This window comes from Diadema antillarum, unplaced genomic scaffold, assembly GCF_040938485.1.
Source record: "Diadema antillarum isolate AM-2024a unplaced genomic scaffold, OU_Dant_1.0 seq00000768_RagTag, whole genome shotgun sequence".
Lineage (NCBI taxonomy): Eukaryota > Metazoa > Echinodermata > Echinoidea > Diadematoida > Diadematidae > Diadema > Diadema antillarum.
Window position 1 is genome coordinate 2078329 of NW_027271658.1, and position 25580 is coordinate 2103908.

The 25580-nt window shown below is 40.1% G+C and overlaps 1 protein-coding gene across 1 annotated transcript in view; it reads right to left on the reverse strand.

Annotated features, from left to right (window-relative positions):
* LOC139738779 (transient receptor potential cation channel subfamily A member 1 homolog) overlaps positions 1-25580 on the reverse strand; it is a 203286-nt gene that overhangs the window by 146148 nt on the left and 31558 nt on the right. The window contains 1 exon segment of the mRNA XM_071649416.1: positions 17583-17751. Within this exon segment, the coding sequence (XP_071505517.1) occupies positions 17583-17751 (169 nt within the window).

Consider the following 25580-nt stretch of genomic DNA (forward strand, 5'->3'; position numbering starts at 1 on the left):
CAGACAAGACACAATGAAGCACTGGAGTCTTATTTTCTCATTGCTCTATTTCTGTTTGAGTTTCTAATGGAAAACTGTAAACATCCTGGTATCATATCTGAAGACTCAAGACTGGCAGCTCTGGTACTGTACAACAGGCATACATACTAATTAAAGATGTGGAAAAGTTTGTTTCAAGGCCCCATCACACTAGAGCAGGTCAGATCAACAAACGGCCAAACAAATTCAAAAATTTGGAGATGTACGCTCACATTTGCTGCTTGTCATTCCTAACCCGTTTGATGCATTACAAAAAGTCTACACGCGAACAGTGACAAACAGATAATGAGCTATGACGTAGATCCGTCATTTGCATACCACCAATCACAGTGCGTTGAGCGTTAAAGAATAATACATATTAATGATGCAATCACGCGCCGCAAATGCTACGTTGAGCTAATGTATTGATGAAATCTAAATAGTAATAAAGACGCGCGCACCTATTGTCACGTCACGAATTTGCATACCCTCTACGTCACGATCACACATTGACCCGATGCGACCTCGTAAGGCCAATGACATTTAGCCAATCAGCATAGCGTATTCAAGTGAGAAGCACGCAGGGACGCGCCATTTGTTTTAGTGTATGAACATATTGGTGGCTTACTCACTCGGGGCTAAACGACATGGTCTATGAATATTGAAAAGGTACCGATGGCGAAGTTTCACGAAATTCCTCCAAACTCAGTATAAATACACATGAGTATTTGCTGCAACTCACTAGGCAGGTGCATTGTACAAAAACAGCAGGTACAATGGCAGTAAAATAACCCTTCCAAAATGGCCTTCAGGCTCACAGTTGGCACACCGCGCCGTCAATGTAAAATTGCGTGTTGTCGTAAAGCTTATTGCATTTGAGTGAGAAATGACACCTAATTTTCAACTCGAAAGGTACCGATGTAAAATTTTCACAAAACTCTACAAATGAGGTATGTAGAGCAAGCTTGAAATCTAGATTTTCATAAAAACCAGGTGCATTTAAGCAAAAAGACATATTCTGGGAGGTATGAGTTCGCAAAGTCTAGAGTCCGTGTAAATGTCCTATACCTGATTGTGCGCTCTGCGCGGTGCATTTAAAAACGCTTGTTTCCTATGGAGGATGTCACCGCACTTTTTGTAATGGTTCACCGTATCTGTTTAGCTGTCTGGAAAGGATCGCAGAGATTTGCTGGGGCCAAATTTTGTTTTTGGACATGTCCAAAATCTTGAGCAGATGACAAAGGGTATGACAATACACTTTTGGCCTGAATTCACAGAGGTGGTACAATCTTGTCCATGGTTTAAACCAACTTGAAGGAGGTTCAAGGGATGGAGTTACAACTGACTATAATTGTTCAATCAGCTGTCAGTTTTCTATGGATGGACAAAAGAATTCCACAGGTGCATTTGTGCCTTTGATGTTCGATGCTTGAAGCCGCAATCTTTCTGAGCAATCTGAAGATTCATTTTTAACTCTAACATAGTATCGGGTATATGCAGGGATGCCAAGTTCAAAACATTTTTATGAGTGAGATTTTCATGACTTGGCATCTCGGCGAGCGAATGTGCTCGCGAGCTAGGGTGTGGGATGGATTTTTCCCCCTGTGGCCTCCCACGGTAGGGAGCTTTTTTCAATTTTTAGCTCTTAATGGTGCGATCAGGTGCTATGTTTTACCTAGTTTGAAAGACAAAAGGAAAATATACCTTCAATTTCAACTATCACTTCAATCTTTTGAGCTATGCTCATTATTATAGGCCCTGGTTGCAGACTTCGCCCGATGCGTGATAAAAATGGGCGCCATGCGTGAGATCGTGAGACGGCCCCTAAATGCTTGAGTCTCACGCAGAATGCGTGAGACTTGGTAGCTCTGGTATATGCTGCTCGTTTATATGGAGATCAAATGCAATGAAATTTCACCTAATGATAAAGCACATAAAACAAAAGTCAATTCCGTTCAAAAATATGTGCAAAAGTGTAAATCTGAGCTGTATTTTGTGAAAGTGTTTGAAATTTTACCCTCATGGAAAGCAGGTTTTATCACTTTTCTGATTATTTCCGACAAATGAAACTAATATGGTATCATCTTCAAGTATAGTTCTTTATAAATCAATATGTCAGATTAGTGTACAGACACGTACAGTCGAGTAATTCTGATAATCTATTTCAGCAATATTTGAGCAATTTCTATTCACGCACCCCCGTGCCTTTACCATTGTCTACCACCCATCGTTTGTAAGTAGGGATAGCGAAAAGTAATTTCCATCATAAAGACATATCTTATCTTCCTTAGACAGTGGCTGGTCATTATGCAATGAGACATGAATTCATTTTCTTCCTATGGTGGGGGGGCAGATCCAGTTTGACACATACTTCAAATATTTTTGAGTGGCAGCTTCGAGCATGAGATCAAAGTGAATAAGACTGTTGTGACTCCATTTCTTGAACCTCCTTGGTTAAAACCATGGACAAAGACCGTAGTTTTTTTATGGGGTGCCAAATGTTGCATGGCCTATTTCGTTACAAAATCAGTCATTTTGTTCACGAAATGGTCATTACGTTGACAAAATGACCAATTTTGTAATGAAATAGGCCATTTGACACTTGGCGCACCATAAAAAAACAAATGTAGTGACCTTGCACTTTTGTACATGTATACTGCATGCTACACTCGTATAGTACGGTCAGGAGACGACCTATTTCTCTTGTTTTCCTTCATATTCAAGTTCCGGTGTTTACGCACGTGGTAGACGCGTTTTGATCTTAATTTAGCACTCTTCGCGTGCCAATGTTACATTTTAGCGGGTGTCAAGATTCAACGTTTCGTGTGTTCGCCCCACCTTCACTAAGACCGTGGACCAATCAGAAATCAGCGTATTTTCACTGCAACCAATGAACGTTGTTTTTCGGCCGTGGTCACTGATTGCTGAGGTCGCGCTCGCGATGTCATTTCTTGATGTTCATCACTTTGCTCTTAGTACTCAGTCACGTAACTTCACGTAGGCCTGCTTTTTGCGTTATAAGAGTTCAGTCGTTATCGTATCGCTATCAATGGGAACCTGTTTATCTTCATCTTCTGTGGATATCTTATTGAATAGACTGTCCTCTTTCAAGCCGTTGTTCTGATTTCGTTGTGTTTCGGAATATTCATATTTTGGATTACATTTTTCCCCACGCAAAAGGAAACGCATCATTCTTTTTCGTGGATCTTTACTGGGAGTGTGCAATATCTGTGGACTTAACCCACGCGGTTATTTTTAGCTAACGTGCTAGCATCGCGACGCTAATCCAGTGGACGTTTTGCTTCCAGCGGTGACACATCAGTTTGCCAGGGATTTTCGGCGGCTGGCCTCCTACCCTTAACCTGTGTCGTAGCATAGCAGTCCTGCCTACTCCTGACATTCTCCACTCTACGCCTAGACGTCTACATTATCTCAGTGAGTAGAGTAACTCTACGTAGACGCTGTGTCCTTAACCGTTACTCTACACTACTATATCGTCGCTGGGGTGACAAGACCTCGTATCTACAAAATGTCAAATGTTCAGGGGCCTGTTTCATAAAACTTGTCATCAGTGACAACTGCCACATTTCCATGACAAATTTGCTCTCAGCCAATCAGATGCAAGGATTTCAGAAGCTTGTCACATCTATGACAACTTGTCATTGATGACAAGTTTTATGAAACGGGCCCCAGGAGAGCCAAAAAGCATGCTGGCCAAAGCACTGTGGCGAATGGGATAGCCTTTCCTTTGACATGCCGTGGTGGCTTCATTTTTGGAGTAAGACACTTGGGATTTGGACTGGACATCACTAAACCCATTATTTGACCATTAATCCAAAAAAGTCATTTTCACCAAAATTGCAGATACAAGGTCTTGTCACCCCAGCGACGATATGGTCTTTGTCCATGGTTTAAATCATGGCCAAGATTGTACCACCTTTGTGAATTTGGGCCATCGTGTTCATTGAACATTCGCTGCTCAATCGTTTTGCTTGCTGTGTGTCCCTTTTTTATTCATATGCCATTCATCCAAACATGCCCAGCCAATAAAGGTAACATTCGTCAGTGAGTGTCATCTAATCATCTGAAGTGGAAGAAGCTCAGTCTTCGGATCCAATATCTTGTGACTGTCCATCAACATACATAGTAAGTATGACCTAACAAGCTGGCCATCACCCAACGCATCCAAGGCAAGAGAAAAATGGCGGGGAGGAAAGCCTCTAGAGGAAATCTGAACTATTTTTGTCAAATCTAACATCTCTCTTTTCTGGCCCTGAATTTTTGAATTCTCTTGATAACAGTATACACGAAGCTCAAAGTCTTGTTACCGGTACTTTCAATTCTAAGTTGAAGATGCTTTTCTTTTTTTAGTTCCTACACAGCAGAATAAGTTATGCTCTTGTTATAATTTCACACTTTTTTAATCATACACGTTTACCTTCTTTTATGCAATCTCTTCTCTACCACTGTGAGCCTTTGCATCTCTAGCGTAATGTGCATTGGTTTTAACCCTTCAATTCCTTTCCTTTCGCCCCTTTTCCCAACCTTTTTCGGTCTCTGTTATTTCTTCAATGCTAATCCCTTTTTTTCCTCTCTCTCTTTTGTCACAATACAGCAATGCCCTGTGTTTGTTTCTGTGACTGTGTGGATTTCTTTCTTGTGTTTCTTTTAATTTATTGCAATTTGTCTAGTTTTGTTTAAGTTCAGCAACTAGCTATCATTTATTGTTTAAGAAGGGAATGCATACTCCAAGCTCTGCTTTCCTGCTTTTCAGCTGTCCAATTATTTCCAATAAATTTTGCTATTGTATTTCAATTAACATCATTTCCTTGATAATGATTTTGTATTATATTTTGTGTAATTGTGTTGTAAATGAAGTAATTGAAAGGAATGTGGACCAGAGCCTGGATCTGGAGAGGATGGCAGTTCAGACTGTATGATCAGCTTCTCATTGAGCTCCATCGTGAAGACCTAATATCGCTCGTGAACTTCATGCAAATCTCACCAGATATGTATATTATCTTCAATGACAAAAAAAAAAGTTAATGCAACATGCGACTGAACATGGTAAAAGAAGGTAGCACTATTTTATGTAGGGCTTATTCATTACTGTATCCTAGTTCATCAGACTTTTCTTGTCTAATTCATCCAATAATCAGACTGTTTGAAATACCAAAGGTATACCGTACTCATGCTCTCTCACCCACTGGACCAGGGCATCCTCCTGTGCCTTCAGGATGTGAACTTCCCTGTTTTTGCTTATTAGGTGATACGCTATCAGCGTATCACCTATTGTGATTGTCAAAATTTCTCTTTTTTTTTATTCTTCTTTCTTTCTGCCACATTTTGTGTCGTCAATATCTCAACAATGACATTACGGAATAACATGACATTTTCAGTCAACATGTCTCATAACAATATCTAGCCACAATAAGGTTTTCATGACAGTAACATATCTATGACGTCATCTAGGCGCCATTTTGTGATTTTCGGACCTTGTCACATGATCGATCATAACTTCATAACTAGATATCATTTCTGTATCATTTTCGGTGGACATAAAGTTCAGGTAACGCTCTATCTTACATTTTAACGCTAGTTACCAAGGTCATCATTACGCGCGCGTTTGCGCGCGTCAAAATTTTAAAAGGCTCAAAACGACTTCCCAATGGGAAATCTCGAAGTTTCAGACAATTTTAAGCGTTTCAAACATTTTCTCGCGTGCGCGTCCGTCCGCGCAATTTCGCGCGCAGAGGGCGTAACTAACATGAAAATGCAATTTTTTTGACCGATTTGGATTTCTGATACTTTGAGTAACAATATTCATTGATTTCCGATCGATTTTGACCTATAACAAAGGAATGCACTGGCGTCAAAGTTGAAATTCCGCGCGTGCGTCTTTCTGCAAATATAGTGAAAAAACATGTCTTTGTTTATTTCGCCATAGCTCTTTAAATCGTCCATTGACCCTATATTTCTCTTGCATATTACAAAAGCATATGAATTGGAAATAACGTTTCAAGTACCGATATTGCCAGGAAAACTCATGACGTCATCATATCATCATCTGAAATCAAAAAAGTGGAATTAATTTTTTTGAGGTACTGTTTCTGACATTCATTTGCTCGTATCTCTATTGTTTAAGCTTAATATTACCCCAAATTCAGATATGTTTTGCTTTGAACATTTGCCTTTCAAGTCCATGTCATGGTTTTAAAATTTGATGACGTCATCATACTTTAAATTGTGATTAAAAGTAAAGACACAAAATCGGACAAGTTTACGTGTTATGTCTATGGGAGGTGATTTTTTTTTAAACCATGCATTGACTTGACAACGTTTAAGCACCTTTATCTCAGCTGATTTTGCTCCATTTCCTCTGAAACTTAAGTATGTTGTAGCTCAGACAATAAGCTGCAGTCATCATGCATTTTATATTTTCAAATCTCCTCATTAGGTCGACAATTTTGTAGTTAAAAACTGAAAATGAGAATGCAATCTGTACGGAACAATTCCCGATTGTTCTTTGCAACTGGATATTGGTCGAATCCACGCGGCCACTTGTGGGAAGTTGAATAGCGCCATCACAAGTCAACGCTATAACGACAGTGTTATCATACATTTAAGTTTCTCATTCGATCTTCAGGACAGCCGTATGGCGTAATCGCTTAGCGCGCTGGGTGTTCATAACGCCATACCGGAAGGAGAGAAGTTCGACTCCCGCAGGACTTTTCCCGTTCTTTCTTTTTCTTTTTTTTTCGGCAGTTCAGCTTTACTCCGATGTCATTTATCATATTATTTTATCAAGTGTACGTAACCCGTGAACACGGCTGCTCTATTTCCCTTGTTTTGTATTGGAGTTTGGAGATTGGGTTTGCTTCATTAATTTTGTCACACTTAATGTTGTAAATTGCCCCTTGTTACAGTGTCCCGCTTGCCACCTTTCGTTTGCTCTTTCCTTTTCTCTTCATTGGTTATTGTTATACTGTAACAGGATAGGTAGGAACATGTACGTTTAAACAACTTGCAGGAATGGGAGCTGAATTGATTAACTCTAGTCCAGGTGTATGGCGTCTCGCTCATCTCTTTGAAATTCCAGATTGTTATTGTTTGACCTAATAACGGAGTTGTAGACAGGTTTTATGTTACTATAGAGGTATCTTGTGCCACATGAGTGGAAGGCATCACTGTTTAGTGGTAGTAATGAACTTTTTCATGTTGTATATGGTATAAAGATATAAATTTCACATCCAATCTTCGGGACAGCCGTGTGGCTTTATAGTCACTTGGCGCGCTGCATGGTCATTACACACCACCTTAGGACGAGATGTTTGAGACCCGCAGGACGCTATTATTTTTTTTCTCTCTCTTTCTTTGTTTTTCTTTTGGCAGTTCAGCTTCATTCCGATGTCATTACCCCACGACACACAGTCACTCAAGTCCCCCCCCCCCCTTTTTTTTTTGTCGGAGGCTGGAGGTTGGATTTGCTTCATTTATCATACGTAATGTTGTAAATTGCCCTTGGTATACAGTGCCCCGCTTGCCACCTTTCGTTTTCTCTTTCCTTTTCTCTACGTTTGTTCCTGTTACACTGCACAAGACAGGTCGGAAAATAATTTACATAACACAACCGGAGCAGGAATGGCAACTGAATAAATTAACTCTAGGCCAGGTGTATGGCGTCTCGCTCGTCTCTTTCAAATTCAAGTTGTTATTGTTTGACCCAATAACGGAATTGTAGACAGGTTTTATGTTGCTATAGAGGTATCTTGTGCCACATGAGTAGAAGGCATCACTGTTTAGTAGTAGTAATGAACTTTTCATGTCCCTCCTTGTCAATTATAGTGTGTTCAAAGGGGTTGTGTGTCTATCTGCCAAAGAAAAGGAAAACCTTATTTTCGTCATGGCTATTTCTCTATACGTAACCGTAGGTGATGAGTATTGTTGGTATCTGAGCAGTGAATAGCACAGCATCAGGCTACTCGCTAAGCGTTCAATTTGATATATCTTTATTTATGTAGTCAATCACTGCTAATGGAGTTACAGAATTATGTTATGACACCTTTCACTGAAAGTTTGTAAAGCAAAGTTTATAGACAAGGCAAGCAATTGTACATGAATAATACCAATGATTTCAGAGGGAAATTATGGTATACCTAAATGTAAGGGTATCATTGCTTTGGAATTGCTGAGACAATATCTTGGCACGAGGGCTTCCACCTCTAATAACTGATCCCTTTGAAGATGTGTCGGTCACGGGTGATCGTCATGATTCGTCTTTCACGTAGAAGCTTCCGTTCCACACTCTTAGTTCGAGAAGACTTACCATCATACTTCAAATTGTGATTAAAGGTAAAGACTCAAAATCAGACAAGTTGACGTGTTATGTCTATGGGAGGTGATTTTTTTTTAAACCATGCATTGACTTGACAACGTTTAAGCACCTTTATTTCAGCTGATTTTGCTCCATTTCCTCTCAAACTTAAGTATGTGGTAGCTCAGACAATAAGCTGCAGTAATCATGCATTTTATATTTTCAAATCTCCTCATCAGGTTGATAATTTTGCAGCTAAAAACTGAAAATGAGAATGGAATGTGGACCAAACGATTCCTGAATCATCTTTCACATTATAAGCTTATGTTCCTCAAATTTTCTCGTCAAGAGGTATGGCCGAGAGGATAAAGGCGACGTCACAAGAGACGTGATGTTGCACACGTACGGGTTCGAACCCCAAAGAAGCACGAAACAAAATACTTATATCTTTTGCTTTTTTTCTTTTATGGAGTATTCACCTTCGTCCATGTAGAAATCACGTTTTCATGTAAACGTACACACACACACACACAGACACACACAATATCCCTTTGTTTTGTGTTGGGGACCACATTGCTTTGACAGGCAACTTAGACTTGAAATTACAAATGTTAAAGTGAAGATGACTCTTAAAAGACCGCATGGCCATGTTTGATTTTTTTTTTTACGATATAAAGACCTATTGGTAAATATTCATTCACATATCCTTTCCAATCAACTTACTTGAACACGCCGACACCACACGAAATTTTCAATTAGTTGCATGACAGAAACAATTTCATCTGAATTATGTAGGACTGTATAAAGAATTGGACTTCACGAATATTTCTCAATATTACTTCAAGTCGCTACTTAACATTATTTTCGTTGTCGATCACTGAAAATGAGAATGGAATCTGGTTGAAACGATTCCCGATTTATCTTTGTAACTGTATATTGATCGAATCCACGCGGCCACTCGTGGGAAGTTGAATAGCGCTATCAGTCACTTGACGTATATAGCCAAAAAACTGAATATCAATGTAAATTTGTGTTGTGTATAGCATACATAGATAGATTTAAGTTTCGCACAAGATCATCGGATCTTCCGTGTGGCAGAATCGCTTAGCACGCTGCGTGTTTATAATGCCCGACCGGAAGGAGAGAAGTTAATCGAGTCCCGCAGGACTTTTTCCTTTTATTTCTTTTTTTTCTTTTTTTTTCTGCAGTTCAGCTTCACTCTTATGTCATGAACACAGCTACTCTATTTCCCTTGTTTTGCATTGGAGTTTGGAGGTTGGGTTTGCTTCATTAATTTTGTCACACTTAATGTTGTAAATTGCCCCTTGTTACAGTGTCCCGCTTGCCACCTTTCGTTTGCTCTTTCCTTTTCTCTTCATTTGTTCTTGTTATACTGTAACAGGATAGGTAGGAACATGTACGTTTAAACAACTTGCAGGAATGGGAGCTGAATTGATTAACTCTAGTCCAGGTGTATGGCGTCTCGCTCATCTCTTTGAAATTCCAGATTGTTATTGTTTGACCTAATAACGGAGTTGTAGACAGGTTTTATGTTACTATAGAGGTATCTTGTGCCACATGAGTGGAAGGCATCACTGTTTAGTGGTAGTAATGAACTTTTTCATGTTGTATATGGTATAAAGATATAAATTTCACATCCAATCTTCGGGACAGCCGTGTGGCTTTATAGTCACTTGGCGCGCTGCATGGTCATTACACACCACCTTAGGACGAGATGTTTGAGACCCGCAGGACGCTATTATTTTTTTTCTCTCTCTTTCTTTGTTTTTCTTTTGGCAGTTCAGCTTCATTCCGATGTCATTACCCCACGACACACAGTCACTCAAGTTCCCCCCCTTTTTTTTGTCGGAGGCTCAAGGTTGGATTTGCTTCATTTATCATACGTAATGTTGTAAATTGCCCTTGGTATACAGTGCCCCGCTTGCCACCTTTCGTTTTCTCTTTCCTTTTCTCTACGTTTGTTCCTGTTACACTGCACAAGACAGGTCGGAAAATAATTTACATAACACACCCGGAGCAGGAATGGCAACTGAATAAATTAACTCTAGGCCAGGTGTATGGCGTCTCGCTCGTCTCTTTCAAATTCAAGTTGTTATTGTTTGACCCAATAACGGAATTGTAGACAGGTTTTATGTTGCTATAGAGGTATCTTGTGCCACATGAGTAGAAGGCATCACTGTTTAGTAGTAGTGATGAACTTTTCATGTCCCTCCTTGTCAATTATAGTGTGTTCAAAGGGGTTGTGTGTCTATCTGCCAAAGAAAAGGAAAACCTTATTTTCGTCATGGCTATTTCTCTATACGTAACCGTAGGTGATGAGTATTGTTGGTATCTGAGCAGTGAATAGCACAGCATCAGGCTACTCGCTAAGCGTTCAATTTGATATATCTTTATTTATGTAGTCAATCACTGCTAATGGAGTTACAGAATTATGTTATGACACCTTTCACTGAAAGTTTGTAAAGCAAAGTTTATAGACAAGGCAAGCAATTGTACATGAATGATACCAATGATTTCAGAGGGAAATTATGGTATACCTATATGTAAGGGTATCATTGCTTTGGAATTGCTGAGACAATATCTTGGCACGAGGGCTTCCACCTCTAATAACTGATCCCTTTGAAGATGTGTCGGTCACGGGTGATCGTCATGATTCGTCTTTCACGTAGAAGCTTCCGTTCCACACTCTTAGTTCGAGAAGACTTACCATCATACTTCAAATTGTGATTAAAGGTAAAGACTCAAAATCAGACAAGTTGACGTGTTATGTCTATGGGAGGTGATTTTTTTTAAACCATGCATTGACTTGACAACGTTTAAGCACCTTTATTTCAGCTGATTTTGCTCCATTTCCTCTCAAACTTAAGTATGTGGTAGCTCAGACAATAAGCTGCAGTAATCATGCATTTTATTTTTTCAAATCTCCTCATCAGGTTGATAATTTTGCAGCTAAAAACTGAAAATGAGAATGGAATGTGGACCAAACGATTCCTGAATCATCTTTCACATTATAAGCTTACGTTCCTCAAATTTTCTCGTCAAGACGTACATGGCCGAGAGAATAAAGGCGACGTCACAAGAGACGTGATGTTGCACACGTACGGGTTCGAACCCCAAAGGAGCACGAAACAAAATACTTATATCTTTTGCTTTTTTTCTTTTATGGAGTATTCACCTTCGTCCATGTAGAAATCACGTTTTCATGTAAACGTACACACACACACACACACAGACACACACAATATCCCTTTGTTTTGTGTTGGGGACCACATTGCTTTGACAGGCAACTTGGACTTGAAATTACAAATGTTAAAGTGAAGATGACTCTTAAAAGACCGCATGGCCATGTTTGATTTTTTTTTTTACAATATAAAGACCTATTGGTAAATATTCATTCACATATCCTTTCCAATCAACTTACTTGAACACGCCGACACCACACGAAATTTTCAATTAGTTGCATGACAGAAACAATTTCATCTGAATTATGTAGGACTGTATAAAGAATTGGACTTCACGAATATTTCTCAATATTACTTCAAGTCGCTACTTAACATTATTTTCGTTGTCGATCACTGAAAATGAGAATGGAATCTGGTTGAAACGATTCCCGATTTATCTTTGTAACTGTATATTGATCGAATCCACGCGGCCACTCGTGGGAAGTTGAATAGCGCTATCAGTCACTTGACGTATATAGCCAAAAAACTGAATATCAATGTAAATTTGTGTTGTGTATAGCATACATGGATAGATTTAAGTTTCGCACAAGATCATCGGATCTTCCGTGTGGCAGAATCGCTTAGCACGCTGCGTGTTTATAATGCCCGACCGGAGGGAGAGAAGTTAATCGAGTCCCGCAGGACTTTTTCCTTTTATTTCTTTTTTTCTTTTTTTTTTCTGCAGTTCAGCTTCACTCTTATGTCATGAACACAGCTACTCTATTTCCCTTGTTTTGCATTGGAGTTTGGAGGTTGGGTTTGCTTCATTAATTTTGTCACACGTAATGTTGTAAATTGCCCCTTGACACAGTACCCCGCTTGCCACCATTCGTTTTCTCTTTCCTTTTCTCTTCATTTGTTCTTGTTATACTGTAGCAGGATATTTAGGAACGTGTACGTTTACATAACTAACATGAATGGGAACTGAATTAATTAACTCTAGTCCAGGTGCATGGCGTCTCGCTTATCTCTTTGGAATTCCAGGTTGTTATTGTTTGACCAAATAACGAAGTTAAAGACAGGCAGGGAAGGAAGTGACTTGATATTGCTTCATAATGAGGAATTTCGGGCAACACCTTTCCAAGTGTAGTGATTATGACGGGGTTCTCTGTCGTTTATTTTCGTCATGGCTGTTTCACTAGTTAGCCATAGGTGATATATGTTGCTGGCATCTTGGAGAATAGAACAGATCAGTACCAAACTGGAATAGCCCTATAAGCAATGTGGTAAGCGTTCAATTTTTTGCATTATCTTTCTTCTTTAAAGTCAATCACTACTGATCGAAATACACACTATAATATGACACGTTCCACTGGTAGTTTAGGAAAAGGGAGTTAATACACGATGCAATGATAAATGTGCTACCATTGATTTTAGAGACGTCATTGTGGTGTGGTACTGGTGATGGTAAGAGAACCATAGATTGCTTTTAAAGTAATGAGACAATCATTGGACCTTTGCATCAAGACCGTATTCCCATCTAGAATATAATGCGGCGTGCGGCGTTTTTTAAAATCCTGATGTGGACATTTTCTTTTTCTTGTTTTTAATTTACGAATGTTATATCTAAATTTGTTTCTTTCCCCTAACATTTTTTTTTGTTGAATATAAAGTTGGACGTTCCTTGACCGAGTCGAAGAGCAGCGATTTAGTTACAGTTTCAATGCATCTTGTTTACCATCTTCTCTGACATTAAATTGATGGTTTTTATATTTGACATTGTCTGTCTATTTGCCTGTTTATGCTCATAAAACACTGCTATAACAACCAATACCTTTGCTTCACTTGTCACACGCAATGATATGGATTGCAGTTGTGCATGCAGTTTTACTTCTGCCACCTCTCGTTTTTCTCTCCCCTTTTCCCTCACTTTGGTTTCGTTATACTGCAGATGGGAATGATTACACTAACATAACCCAACTTGAAGTAGGAATGAGAACTGAATAAATTAACTCTAGGCCAGGTGAATATAGCGTCTCACTCATCTCTTTGAAATTTCAAGTTGTCATTGTTCGACCAACGGAGTTGAAGACAGGTTTTATGTTGCTATAGAGGTATCTCGCGCCACATGAATGGAATGCATACGCTGTTTAGTATTAGTAATGAATTTTTTCATGTCCATCCCTGCCAATAAAAGTGAAGTGTGTTTGACGGGGTTCTGTGTCATTCTGCCTATGAGAAAGGAAAGTTTTATTTTCGCCATGGTTGTTTCTCTATGCGTGGCCGTGGGTGATGGGTGTTGTTGGCATCTGGGCAGTAAAGAACCGAGTATCATGCTATAATACCCCCCCTTATGTTCTAAGCGTTCAATACGGTGATATATCTCTCTTCTTTATCATGTCAATCACTGCTGATGGAATTACAGAGTTATGTTATGACACGTTTCACTCAAAGCTTAAAAAACAAAGTTTATGCAAGATACAAGCAATGGTGCATGAGTCCTATAGGCCATTGATTTTAGATGAGAAATTATGATATGCCTATAGTAGGGGTGTCATTGATTAGGAATTATTAATGACACGATTAAGCACTCCTTCCACTTCTAACTCTCCCCTTTGAATGTGTGTCGATCACGTGAGATCGTCATAAATTATCATTCACGTATAAGCTTTCGTTCAAAGTGTACTCTTAGTTGGAGGAAACCTATAGTTACATGGTTAAAGGCGATGTCTCTTTCGCTGGAGCCGTACGTTTGGCCCGTTTTTCTTTTGCCCTTTTCTCTTTAATTGAGGTATCACTTTCGTCCAGGATAAATCACATTCTCATGTAAACAGACTCACTTGCTCTGTATCCCTTGTTTTGTATCGGAGGCTTCATTGGTTTTACTGCTGGTAAATCTCACAGGCTTGTATATAGCTGTAAGAGCTCTCTGAACTGATCATTATGATAGCAAGATTAGAGGGAGTCATATTGGTTATGAAAATAATGGTCAAAGGTCATGTTTTAAAAGGCCACTGTTAAAGCCAGGATGGTTATAAACACTTAATTGTCATGTTTTATTTGTACATGCCGAGGATCCCTTGGACCCCGTTTACAGTGTGAGGCTCGGCCGCGCCGAGCCCACCTTCATTTCGGTGTAAACGCGCAAAAGGCCAAATGCGGGGCCAAATTTGGCCTCGCATTAGGCCACGCTCTGGAGGTGGTCTCGGCCGCGGCCGAGCCGCGGTCGCGCCGGCCTTTTTCTCAGTGTAAACGCAAACTGGGCTAAATGCGCGGCCAATTCTAGTCTGGTTTCCAAACCCTCGCCTGTACTATTTCGCTATTCAGGATATTAACCACTGCAACGTCGAAAACTAGTATAGTTGAAGGTGGTTTTGTCCTGCAAAGGATTTTCTCCTTCGGCAAAAGCCTTTGCCCGAACGGCGACTTCGTCGCCACGGAATTCAGTTGGCAAAGGATCTGAAAACCAGACAATACCAAATTGCGTTTGTTTACAAGTACAGCGCCACTACGACAAAATAATGAAAGGTTTGAATCAAAAGCGCGGTCGAGTCCGGCAGTGTAAACGGACTAAATTGCGGGGCTCGGCCTCGCAATTGAGGTTGGCCGCGGCCGCGGCTCCGCCCAGCCCCGCACCGTTAACGGGGTCTAAATTTATGCACTGTACGTACTCAAAAAGTCCGTAAATCAACTTAGTCGCACACGCACAGAATATCCACCTAGTTTGTGTCACAGAAAAACAAATGTGATCTGAATAATGTAGGCCCAAAAAAGTTCAACTAAGTATCTCATTATAACTTCCAGGTGCTATATTGCATTCTTTTCTTTGTCGATCACGGATAACCGATATCTGATGACCCCAAGCGTATCACCTAACTCGTCTTTAAAGTGACGAGTTTCATGTCTCGTTTTTTTTTTCTTACTGAAAGACCAGGCAAGCTGGGACAAGACAGAGGCATCAGATGCCAGGAAAGATGTTGGCCTACCAGCATGATCATGACAAGAAAGTGGAGGGGTTGGAGTTTTAGGGGAATCTTACAGAAGTATTAAAATGTGGGTAGTGACATCGGGGGTACTTGGTGGTGATTGTGTGATTTCTTGTGCCCACTTGGCAGGTTGTTTTCTTTCCTTTGAGGCCACATTAACAGCAAAAGTATTTACTGAGATCTTCACTGCTTCATGCACTTCGTAAAACGTGAGGCAGCCGAGATGCATCAAGTGATTGTCCCCGTAATGTGTTGCATTATGTTGGGCATCTGTTGGTCATTTGTTTCATCCGTTCAGCATCCGTTGGATGGATGCATGCGCTAGTAATGCAGTTAGCACGCTTTGCACATTCATTTAGCAAATGCCTGAAAATGAAATTTTGCCCAAGAATTTGAGTGTATCCGAGCATATCTGGATTTTACCACATCTCGCCCCTAAAAATGGTACCCGCCAGGTATTTGCTAGCTTAATGCGCTATAGTATGTGGGGCCTTGTAACAAGATACTCAGGGATCTTGCACTCACTTAAGTAGCGCATGTTCATCTTCCATGGACTGTTGCAGACTACTTCCTGAGGACATTGCAAACTTGAGGGGCAGGGGCAGCTTTGGGGGTTTCCACTGGGGATGACATCCATGTATCTATCACATACCTAATCAAAATTCCTGCTAAGTAGCACTACATTTAGAACATTTGGCTATGAAGTTCCTTTTAAAAAAAAAAAGGAAGAAAGTTCAAAATGTAACTAGAAATGTCACTATGGCGACTGGTATGCCTCCGCCATAATGCATGGTTCTCTTAATAGGTCTATAGTACATATGGACAACGTGTGATTACATTTTCACAAAATTGGCAAAATATTAAAATGACAAGTTTGTCACAAATGTGTTGAATGTTCACCTTCCTTGACCTAGGTTTAATTGGATGAATAGGAGAGAATGTATTTGGAGATTTAAGAACTTTAACTTGACTTTGATCCATTCATAAGTTTATGCACTGAGTAATTTTCAAGGTATGGAGAAAAAGTGTAATTTCTGTATTGAATAGTTAATTGTTGCCATTTTCATCTGGCCTTTGACCCTAGAATTCATATTAAGATAATTACCGTGAGGTAGAACATCCAAAAATATGTAGTAAGTTTCAAAATAACTTGAACCATTCCCTAGATAAGGAGGAAACAGTTAGTTCAGCACATTCACTTGATCTTTGACCTTTTGACCTTTGAGGCAAAAAAAAAAAAAAAAACTTAATAGAGAATCTCTATTGGGTTATACATGCATACACCAAGTGTAAAAAGAAAATAATCCTGCTGGCATTGCATAAATATGAGGGAAATAGTAAAATTTTGAAGTGTTGCCCTTGACCTTTGACCCCATGAACCCTAAATTCTCTAGATACCGTAATCACTGCCAGTCAGTACATGTATATATACTATGTTCCATGAAGATACCTTGAACAATTTCCGAGGTACAGAGAAAAAAGTGAAATTTTAATATTTCTACTTGACCTTTTGACCATTGAACTTTGACCTCATGACCCCAAACTTTCACCAGATAATCTTAATTGGGTAATACATGTATACACTAGGTTTCAAGAAAATATCTTTAGGCAATGCATAGATATGGAGGAAATAGTGAAATTTTAAGTATTTGACCTTGACCTTTTGACCTTTGATCTTGAGCATGTGCACCCAAAAGTCGATGGGCACAACTTCACCCCCTAATACACATACATGCCAAGTTTCATTAGGAGACCTCGAAAGGTTTTTTAGTTACGCTTGCCACAAAATTCATTACGGACGGATGGACGGAAGGATGGACAGGACGGACGGACGGAAGGACGGACGGACGGACAACCCAAAAACATAAAGCCTCCGGCACCACTTCGTGGTGGAGGCATAAAAACTATCCAATTTTGCCCAACCCCTGGATCTACCATTAATAATCTTGCTATTACATTCACTCATGAAATTACTCTTAGCAATCATAGCAATGTAAAATAGCTTTTTTAAGCAGAGTTATGTTAACAAGACAAAAAATTCACTTGCAGAAATGATAGAGATTTACAGGAAGCTTTCCTCACCTGCACCATGCTCAACAAGTAACTTGATAACCTCAAGATGGTTGTATCGGGCTGCATAATGCAACGGGCTAACACCATTCTCATCCAGAGCATTAACTGTCTTCTTGCGTTGCTTAGCAATTTGTGACAGAAGCCGCTTCATCACAATGACATCTCCATCTCGAGCAGTCTGAGGAAAATAGAATCATGGTAGAAATAAAGAAAACAACAAGGTATAAAGTTACTTTATTTGTTGGATTGAAGTGAAATTTGGTAAACATACTCTCCATAATATTTTCAAGCAATTCCATGCAAATATATGATATTATTTCATAGCTTTTTAAATATGCCTGATCACTCAGGTGCTACAGTTGTAATAGTGTGGGCATGAATGTATGCAAGTATGCAAAATTGTGAAATGCTCAAAATGGCCTGAAATGTATGCCATGTGTACAACGTACATGGCGTAAGCAAAACAATTTCTAAGTCATTTGCACATTTTAACATTTTGCCAAAAGATTACAGTAGGGTAAGAGCACCAGTATTCGGTCAGCTACCGGTATTCGGTCACTTATCACTAGTCACCAGCCAGTATGTTCAACTGTCACAACACACGCAAATCACATCAATTCACATACTTGCACACTCATTCACGACAGGAAACTCCCGTAGCCCCCTCGAAAAATCCATCCAAAATCCCAAATTTTACAGTCAAAAGTGCAGAATCGGCGCTACTTTCCAAAAGCGCGTGCGGATAAGGCTCAGTTTTAAGAGTATGGGTCGCCGAAAAAGCGCTAAAAATCGAGAAATAGGCCGTTCTCTCACGGAATTTTTTGCTTATCGCAAGCTTGGAGTGTGATGGTATCCTCAAAAACGCAAAAGAAAAACAAAATTTCTGTACGTGCCGATACAGTGTCTCAATGTGCAAGGGTTGAATGCAAGTGTCGAGTCCCCAGTATTCAGTCACCAACGGGCGCTGCAACGTCCCACATGCAATTTTGCGCCAATAAGGTAGCGCGAGCCCGCGTTTTTCAGCTGCCTTGAACAGGCATTGACTTTGAACGCACATATCGCGTGACCGAATACTGGGGGCAGTGACCGTATACTGGGGAATTTTCAAGGTGATATATTTTGCAATTTTGTGAAAATCTGTGTGATATTTAACAAAATGAAAGTTGAGATTAAAGAAATTTGATATATTTCACATACATTGCTGTAGATATGATGTATAATTTTAGTTTGAAAAATGTTACAAAAAAGCTTAAGTGACCGAATACTGGGGATGTTACATGTTTGCACATCTATACAATAGCGGTCACATGTGCCACATTTCAATCAAAATGCTCAAAGAAGGGAGTTAACTGAATCCACAGTATTTTTGTAAGATTTTTATGCAAAATATGCTGTTACCCTGGCAACGCACTGTTCAACAATGACGTAGGATAAGTTTGCACATCTACATGTACATACATGTACCATTGTGGTCATATGTGCCAAATTTCAAGCTAAATGCCAAAAGACGGAGGGAGTAAGTGGAATCCGCAATATTTTGTATGCTTTTTAGTGAAAAATGATGTTACCATGGCAATGCATTGTTAAACAATGATGAAATATTAAGTTTGAACATTTTAAAATTTTGCCAAAAGATTAAAGGACAAGTTCACCTTTATAAACATAAGGATTGAGAGAATGTAGCAATATTAGTAGAACACATCATTGAAAGTTTGAGGAAAATCAGACGATCCGTTCAAAAGTTATGAATTTTTAAAATGTTTGTGCAGCAACCGCTGGATGAGAAGACTACTGCAGTGTATGAATAACTTGCGTACAACAATATAAGGAAAATATAAAGAGAATTTCACAAAATTCCACCTTTTGAAAAAAGTACACATTCCCCTGACTCGTTACCGACAAATGTTATGGGCAATATTATTCCCCCTGCCTTTAGAAAGAGGCAAGTCAAGAGCTCTTTTAATATGCGAAAAAAGTGAAAATATGTTGAATTTTCTTTTACATTTTCTTTATACTGTTGTACGCATATGACTCACAAGCTGTAGTAGTCTCCTCATCCAGCCGTTCCAACACAAAATTTTTTAAAATTCATAACTTTTGCATCGATTGTCCAATTTTCCTCAAACTTTCACTGATGTGTTCTACTAATATTGTTGCATTCTCTCAATCCTTATGTTTATGAAGGTGAACTTGTCCTTTAAGTGGTCACATGTTCCAAATTTCAAGTCAAGTGCTCAGACTGAGGGAGTTGCCTTAATACACAGTATATTTGTATGATTTTCATTCAAATTATGCTGTTGCCATGGCAATGTATTCAAAAGCTATAAGACTGAGGGAGTTTGCTGAATCCACAATATTTTTGTATGTTTTTTCATGAAAAAAAGCTGTTACCATTGCAAAGCATTGTTAAACAATGATGAAATATTAAGTTTGCACATGTACAGAGGTCACAAATTTCAAGCCAAGTGCTCAAAGACTGTTACCATGGCAACATATTGTTCAACAATAACAAAAGATTAAGTTTGCACATGTACATCTATATACCATAGTGGTCACATGTGCCAAATTTCAAGCTAAGTGCTCAAAGAGTGAGGGAGTTTGCTGAATCCACAATATTTTTGTATGCTTTTTATTGAAAAATGCTGTTACCATGGCAACACATAGTTCAACATCAACAGAAGATGTGTTCTGTGCATATACTGTAGTGGTCACATGTGCCAAAATTCAAGTCAAATACTCAAAACCTCAGGGAGTTATTAGGTCAATCCACATATTTTGAATGATTGGCATAATAAAAAAAAAACTATTGCCATGGCAACAGATTTATTCACACACATGGGGAAAAAAGGTATCTTGCACACCTACACATTACATTGATCATATACACTGTATCTCAAATTTCAGCTGAATAAACGGTGAGTAGTCTGATTCAAAACATTTTGTGATTTTTTTTAAATTTGCAGTTGCCATAGCAACATATTGTGCAATACTAACCCCCAAAAAAGTCTTGCACATCTTCGTTTGACAGCAGTCATACATGCCAAATTTGGGGTCAATTGCTCAAAAAAGTGAGAGAGTAGACTGCCCGATCAACAGACCGTCCGGCCACCCGACTTTCAAATGTGACCGTGCATCACAAAACGAGCAAAAAGTTGCACACACTGATTTTGTGTGAGGACTAAAAATAGGTGAAATGGGTCAACCCGGCCGATCTTGACTTTTTCATATTTTCTGAAAGAGCAAGTCTTCTTCTACGCTGTGTAAAAATTTGGGGTCATAAAATGGGCAAGAAAGTGTGTTGCTTAGCAGTTTATCTCAAACAGTTTTTGGGTAGATAAGTGTGATTAGGTGTGTCTTTAGAGTCCCCTTTTCATTTCTTAAAAACCTTGTACACACTCTTTACTTTCAACTCTGATAACTTTTGAAAGGATGATGCTACTGCTTTGAAAGTTGCCATTAATTATGGATAAAATGTGTTAATAAGGCAGGGTGCTACATAACTTTTTGGTACCACTTGCCCGGTCGGGCAAGCAAATTTTCATACTGTTGCAGAACACTTGCCCGAACATGAATTATACTTGCCCGAAAAGAAACTCTAAAGATATAAGAAATCACTTGTAAAGCCAAGGGCTTGATAAAACCCAATCATTTGAATTAACAGCACATGCATGTATGGGGAGCAACAAACTTGGTTGGATAGAGTGTTGGTGTTGGATTGATGGGACTTTTTCACGCAAGTGATGAGAAGCAAAGATGGCTTCAAAACTTTTTGCTCGCCCACTTCCGGCAAGCATTTTTTCTCATTGTTCCAAAACACTTGCCCGACTTTGATTTTCACTTGCCCCGGGCAATCGGGCAAGTGCTTATGTAGCACCCTGTAAGGCATGCTCAATTTTAGTTCAATCTGATAATACCTTCATTGTTGTTACTCTGGTGGTTTACATCCTGTTTTTTGTCCCATTCATCGCACAGCCAGCACAGGCTTGGTAAAAATTTAGCGCTTGAATAGACACTGTACTTCAGAGCCTCTTTTCTCAGTTCACACTTTTCCCGTGTGTGTGCCTCCTTTCCAAGTCATAGGTTAGGGGAGTCCATTTGATTTGAGTTATACATCGTTTCTGCTCTTTCGGAATATGCTCTTAACTAAAAGTTCATGTCTGGCGACTTTGTGTTCGTTTCGTGATGCAGGGTCACAAACAATTCCTATACCCCCACCATACCATATGTGTGGTTTGGGGTAGAGAAATGACATTTGACTACGACCCCGTTTACAGTGCGGGGATGGGCCGCGGCTGGGCCGCGGCCCAGCCCGCCTTCATTTCAGTGTAAATGCGCAAAAGGCCAAATGCAAGGCCGAAATTGGCCCCGCATTTGGCCACGCACTCTAAACGGGGTCTATGAAGATATGACTCTTATAGACATGCATGCACTAGTTGGCCAGAGCCCAGTCATACTGTATGTCAAGAAAGCTACGTTCAAACACAAGTCAGGACAATAAAAATCTGACTAGATTCTATTATGAAATTACATTATGCTTAAAATGTGTGAGCTGTTATTTTCGCGAGGGTTTAAAGGCTTTAGGACATACAAATACATGTTGATTTGCGTTGATGCATGATACCCTCAACAGCCGCATTTACACCTACTAACAGCGCGATTTTTAAAATTTCGATATTTTGGTTCCACCGTTTACACTTGCACAAAAGCATGCAAAGTTTGAGCTTCACGAAACAACGCGATTTTTGGGTCGGTAGTGCGCATGTGTAATTTACCTCTGAGTCTCTTACAACACGGTAGACGAGTGGAAGCGCGGGCTATTCGTACTCACTGCAGTGCAGTGTACAAAATGTATTTTGCTCACAGCTAGCTAGCTGGTTGGAGCGTTGAGCCAGGGCTTTTTATCAGTCCAATGCACACATAAATTTGTGTTTCTCGAGAGTGTAAACTTACGGTAAAACTATAGAGCTTGCTATATTAGATCACAGACGTAGCAGGTGTGTAAAACTTCAGTTTAGTATGGGAAAGTTGATGAAAGTAGCAGTCAGGAGGATCATGAAATTTCGCCGATATGACGAAAGTGAGAAGTAGGACTTGAAGTTAGGACTGGTATTTCATCAGGCGACAGCAAGAACTCACCATTGTATTACCGACACTTGTTACGTAGGCCTACTCCTGTATTCCACAAAGTCAAAGTATACCGAGAGCAGTATATGGGCACTCCCAAAATCAATGCATTTCTGGGAGAACATTATTTTGTTAAGTTGTTATGGGGTGATGATACGTGAGGTTGGAGAACTTCAGGTTTTCACTAGTTTCCATATACAATATAGTTTCATCAGGGAGGTGATAGACCACGAGCCGAGGATCGGCCGTTTACCTGTACAGCATGTACCCTGTACTCTGGCCAGCGGCAGACGTACTCTCTACCAAAGACTCAACAGTATAGAAGCTACTATTTGGTAGAGGGCGTACCGTGCTCTCGCGATTTCGCACGCAAACGGGTGTAGTACGCCATGGAGCCCCACAGGAGCCCAACGGCGGCCATTTTAGTAATAATACCGCAAGCTTCTTAACACGTGAGCCTATGGAGCAAACCCTGCCTTCCTTTCATTTTCTTCATTTGAAAGACCTGATAAAATGCGTGCAAAATGTTTTAATATGCAAAAGAAATGTAAAATACATGTCATGATTATCAATGTAAATATGTTTTCAGTGTCGTTCCAGTTTTTATCGCTTCTAGAAACTCCCCCAAATATCACATTTTTGGAGGACCTCGTTGCAATTTTTGCGAAAAAATATGTCACGTGACCAACACCCCAGAACCGATTGATGACGTATAAGCACGGAGTTGTGCTCAGTTAGCAGACGCCGCTCAGCACTAGCACTTATATTACTAGCTTGGTACACACGCGTACACGTTTAGCTAGCCCGGCCAGGCCCGGGCCTGGGATGTGCGCTCCCGCTCGACCCACTGACTGTCGACATGTACGCACTACTACCACCTACATTATCACTAAGTTAGCTTGCACAAATACCTGATACCTCCAGCATAATGTCTTCCCCTATATGGGTAAACTTCGACATTGATGATGATGATGATGATGAAGACTGCAGCCCTGACGATAGCGGAGAAGAAGAGGAGCACAGCACATGAAGTTGACTGGGAAGATGGTGAGGGAGAGGCAGCTGATGAACCAGAACGTTATCGTGGGGCTGCACCTTACCGATATGAACCAGCTGCATCTCCCGCTGCCAGTGCAAGTGCGAATGAACATGGCACCAAGTCCGAGAATAGACCTCACGGAAACGATCGCCTGGGAATAATACAGAGTGGTATGTGTGGTATGCCCCCATAGTTTAACGTTAAAAAGGATATATTGTACAATGTATTCTACATGATTGACACTGTAAGTTGTAACTGTTTGTCTAGTATAAAAGTAGTAGAAGAACAGACCCAGCTCGCTCACAAAGTGAGCGCGGCTACTCTGGCCGCCGCAAGCGGGAGCGTCCCGGCCGTGGCCTGGCCTGTCGGCCAGCGCTAACAAATTAAACTAGTAGTAGTAACGTTAGTCTATTAGTAGTAGTAGTAGTCTACTAGTAGTAGTAGTCTACTAGTACTACTACTAGTAGTAGTACTAGTACCACTAGGTCTAGTAGACTAGTAAGTAATATATTTTCAATTGTTAGCTGAGCTAAACCTATTAGCATAAGAATGTTGACAGGTGCCGGGTTCGAAGCTTTTGCAGGCGGAGAGAGCTGTGGAGCTCACTGACCTAGTTCGACACGCAGCAGAACGGACGTCTTATTCGGAGACGGAATTGCGACGTCCATCACTGGTATTGTCGGGACGGCCTGCAAGCTCAAGATAGAGGATCATAGGACCAGGACGAAACAGCTGTCGGGATAAGAGCATCGGGAGGCGGTATTGGTTCCGGCATGTCAAGAAGCAGTTCGTGAGGGTGGTTTCCAGGCGCGTACGTAAGTCATCAGTTCTCTCCGTCCGTTCTGTCTTGCCGTCGAAGCTTGGTGCTCCCCCAGGATTCAGGTATTATGTATATATATTATGTTCCTTTGCAGGTTATGCGATAGGGAAGGGAGGCAGGATTGAAAATAATTTATTCACGTTCGAGTAGCGAATTAGGGAATAAGTAATAGTAGCAGGATCTTTGGATCTTTTGGGACCTTGTCTTACAAGCTATGCTTCATTAAGGTCTCCTTGTTTGCCTTTCTCAAAATATTGTTACCCTTTCTTATCATTTCACATACACATGTAATTATATATTTATGTATTTGCAAAAATTTTAGTGTTAGTTGTTGTTGTTCCTATATACTCCTGAAAGAAAGTGTCAATGTTATCGTTATGTTATTGTTATATTACTTATTGTTGGAAGAAAGACAAATGAATAAATAAACTTGAAACTTGTAGTAGTACAGAGGCTACACTCTATACATTAAATAAGGGGGATTAGAGTATGTTACAGGGTGGGTCGTGGCTCAAAAAAAAAAAAAAACAAGAAAAAAAAAAAGGCCTAACCAGTTTCCGATGGTCAGTTTCTGCAATAATTGTTATCAGTAATTTAGATGCGCCATTTTCTAAGAAAAATGATACCAAGAATGATCGTCAATTTTGGTTGAGTAGTTTTTGTTTTATGATACAAATCATACTGTGGAAGGAAGCCCCACCGCAGTGCTTATCTACCGATGAACGCCACGGTGGGGCTGAATTCACGAGTAGGCCTAGGCCTATAAACAGGCGAGTCACCATAGTATTAGTACAGACACGCAGTGGTGGGGCTATCGTCAAATAGGCCCCATCACAGTGCGCGTGCACCCGTCCGTTTATAGCAAGCAAGGGTAGGTCCTAGGGTTTATGATAGGGTTTAGGGTTAGGTACTAGGTTGTATTTATGGTTAAATTGGCCGTTAAATTAGTCGAGGGACATATTAGGAAGTCTTTTTCGCCGCATTCACAAGTATTATACTGTGGAAGGAAGCCCCACCGCCGTGC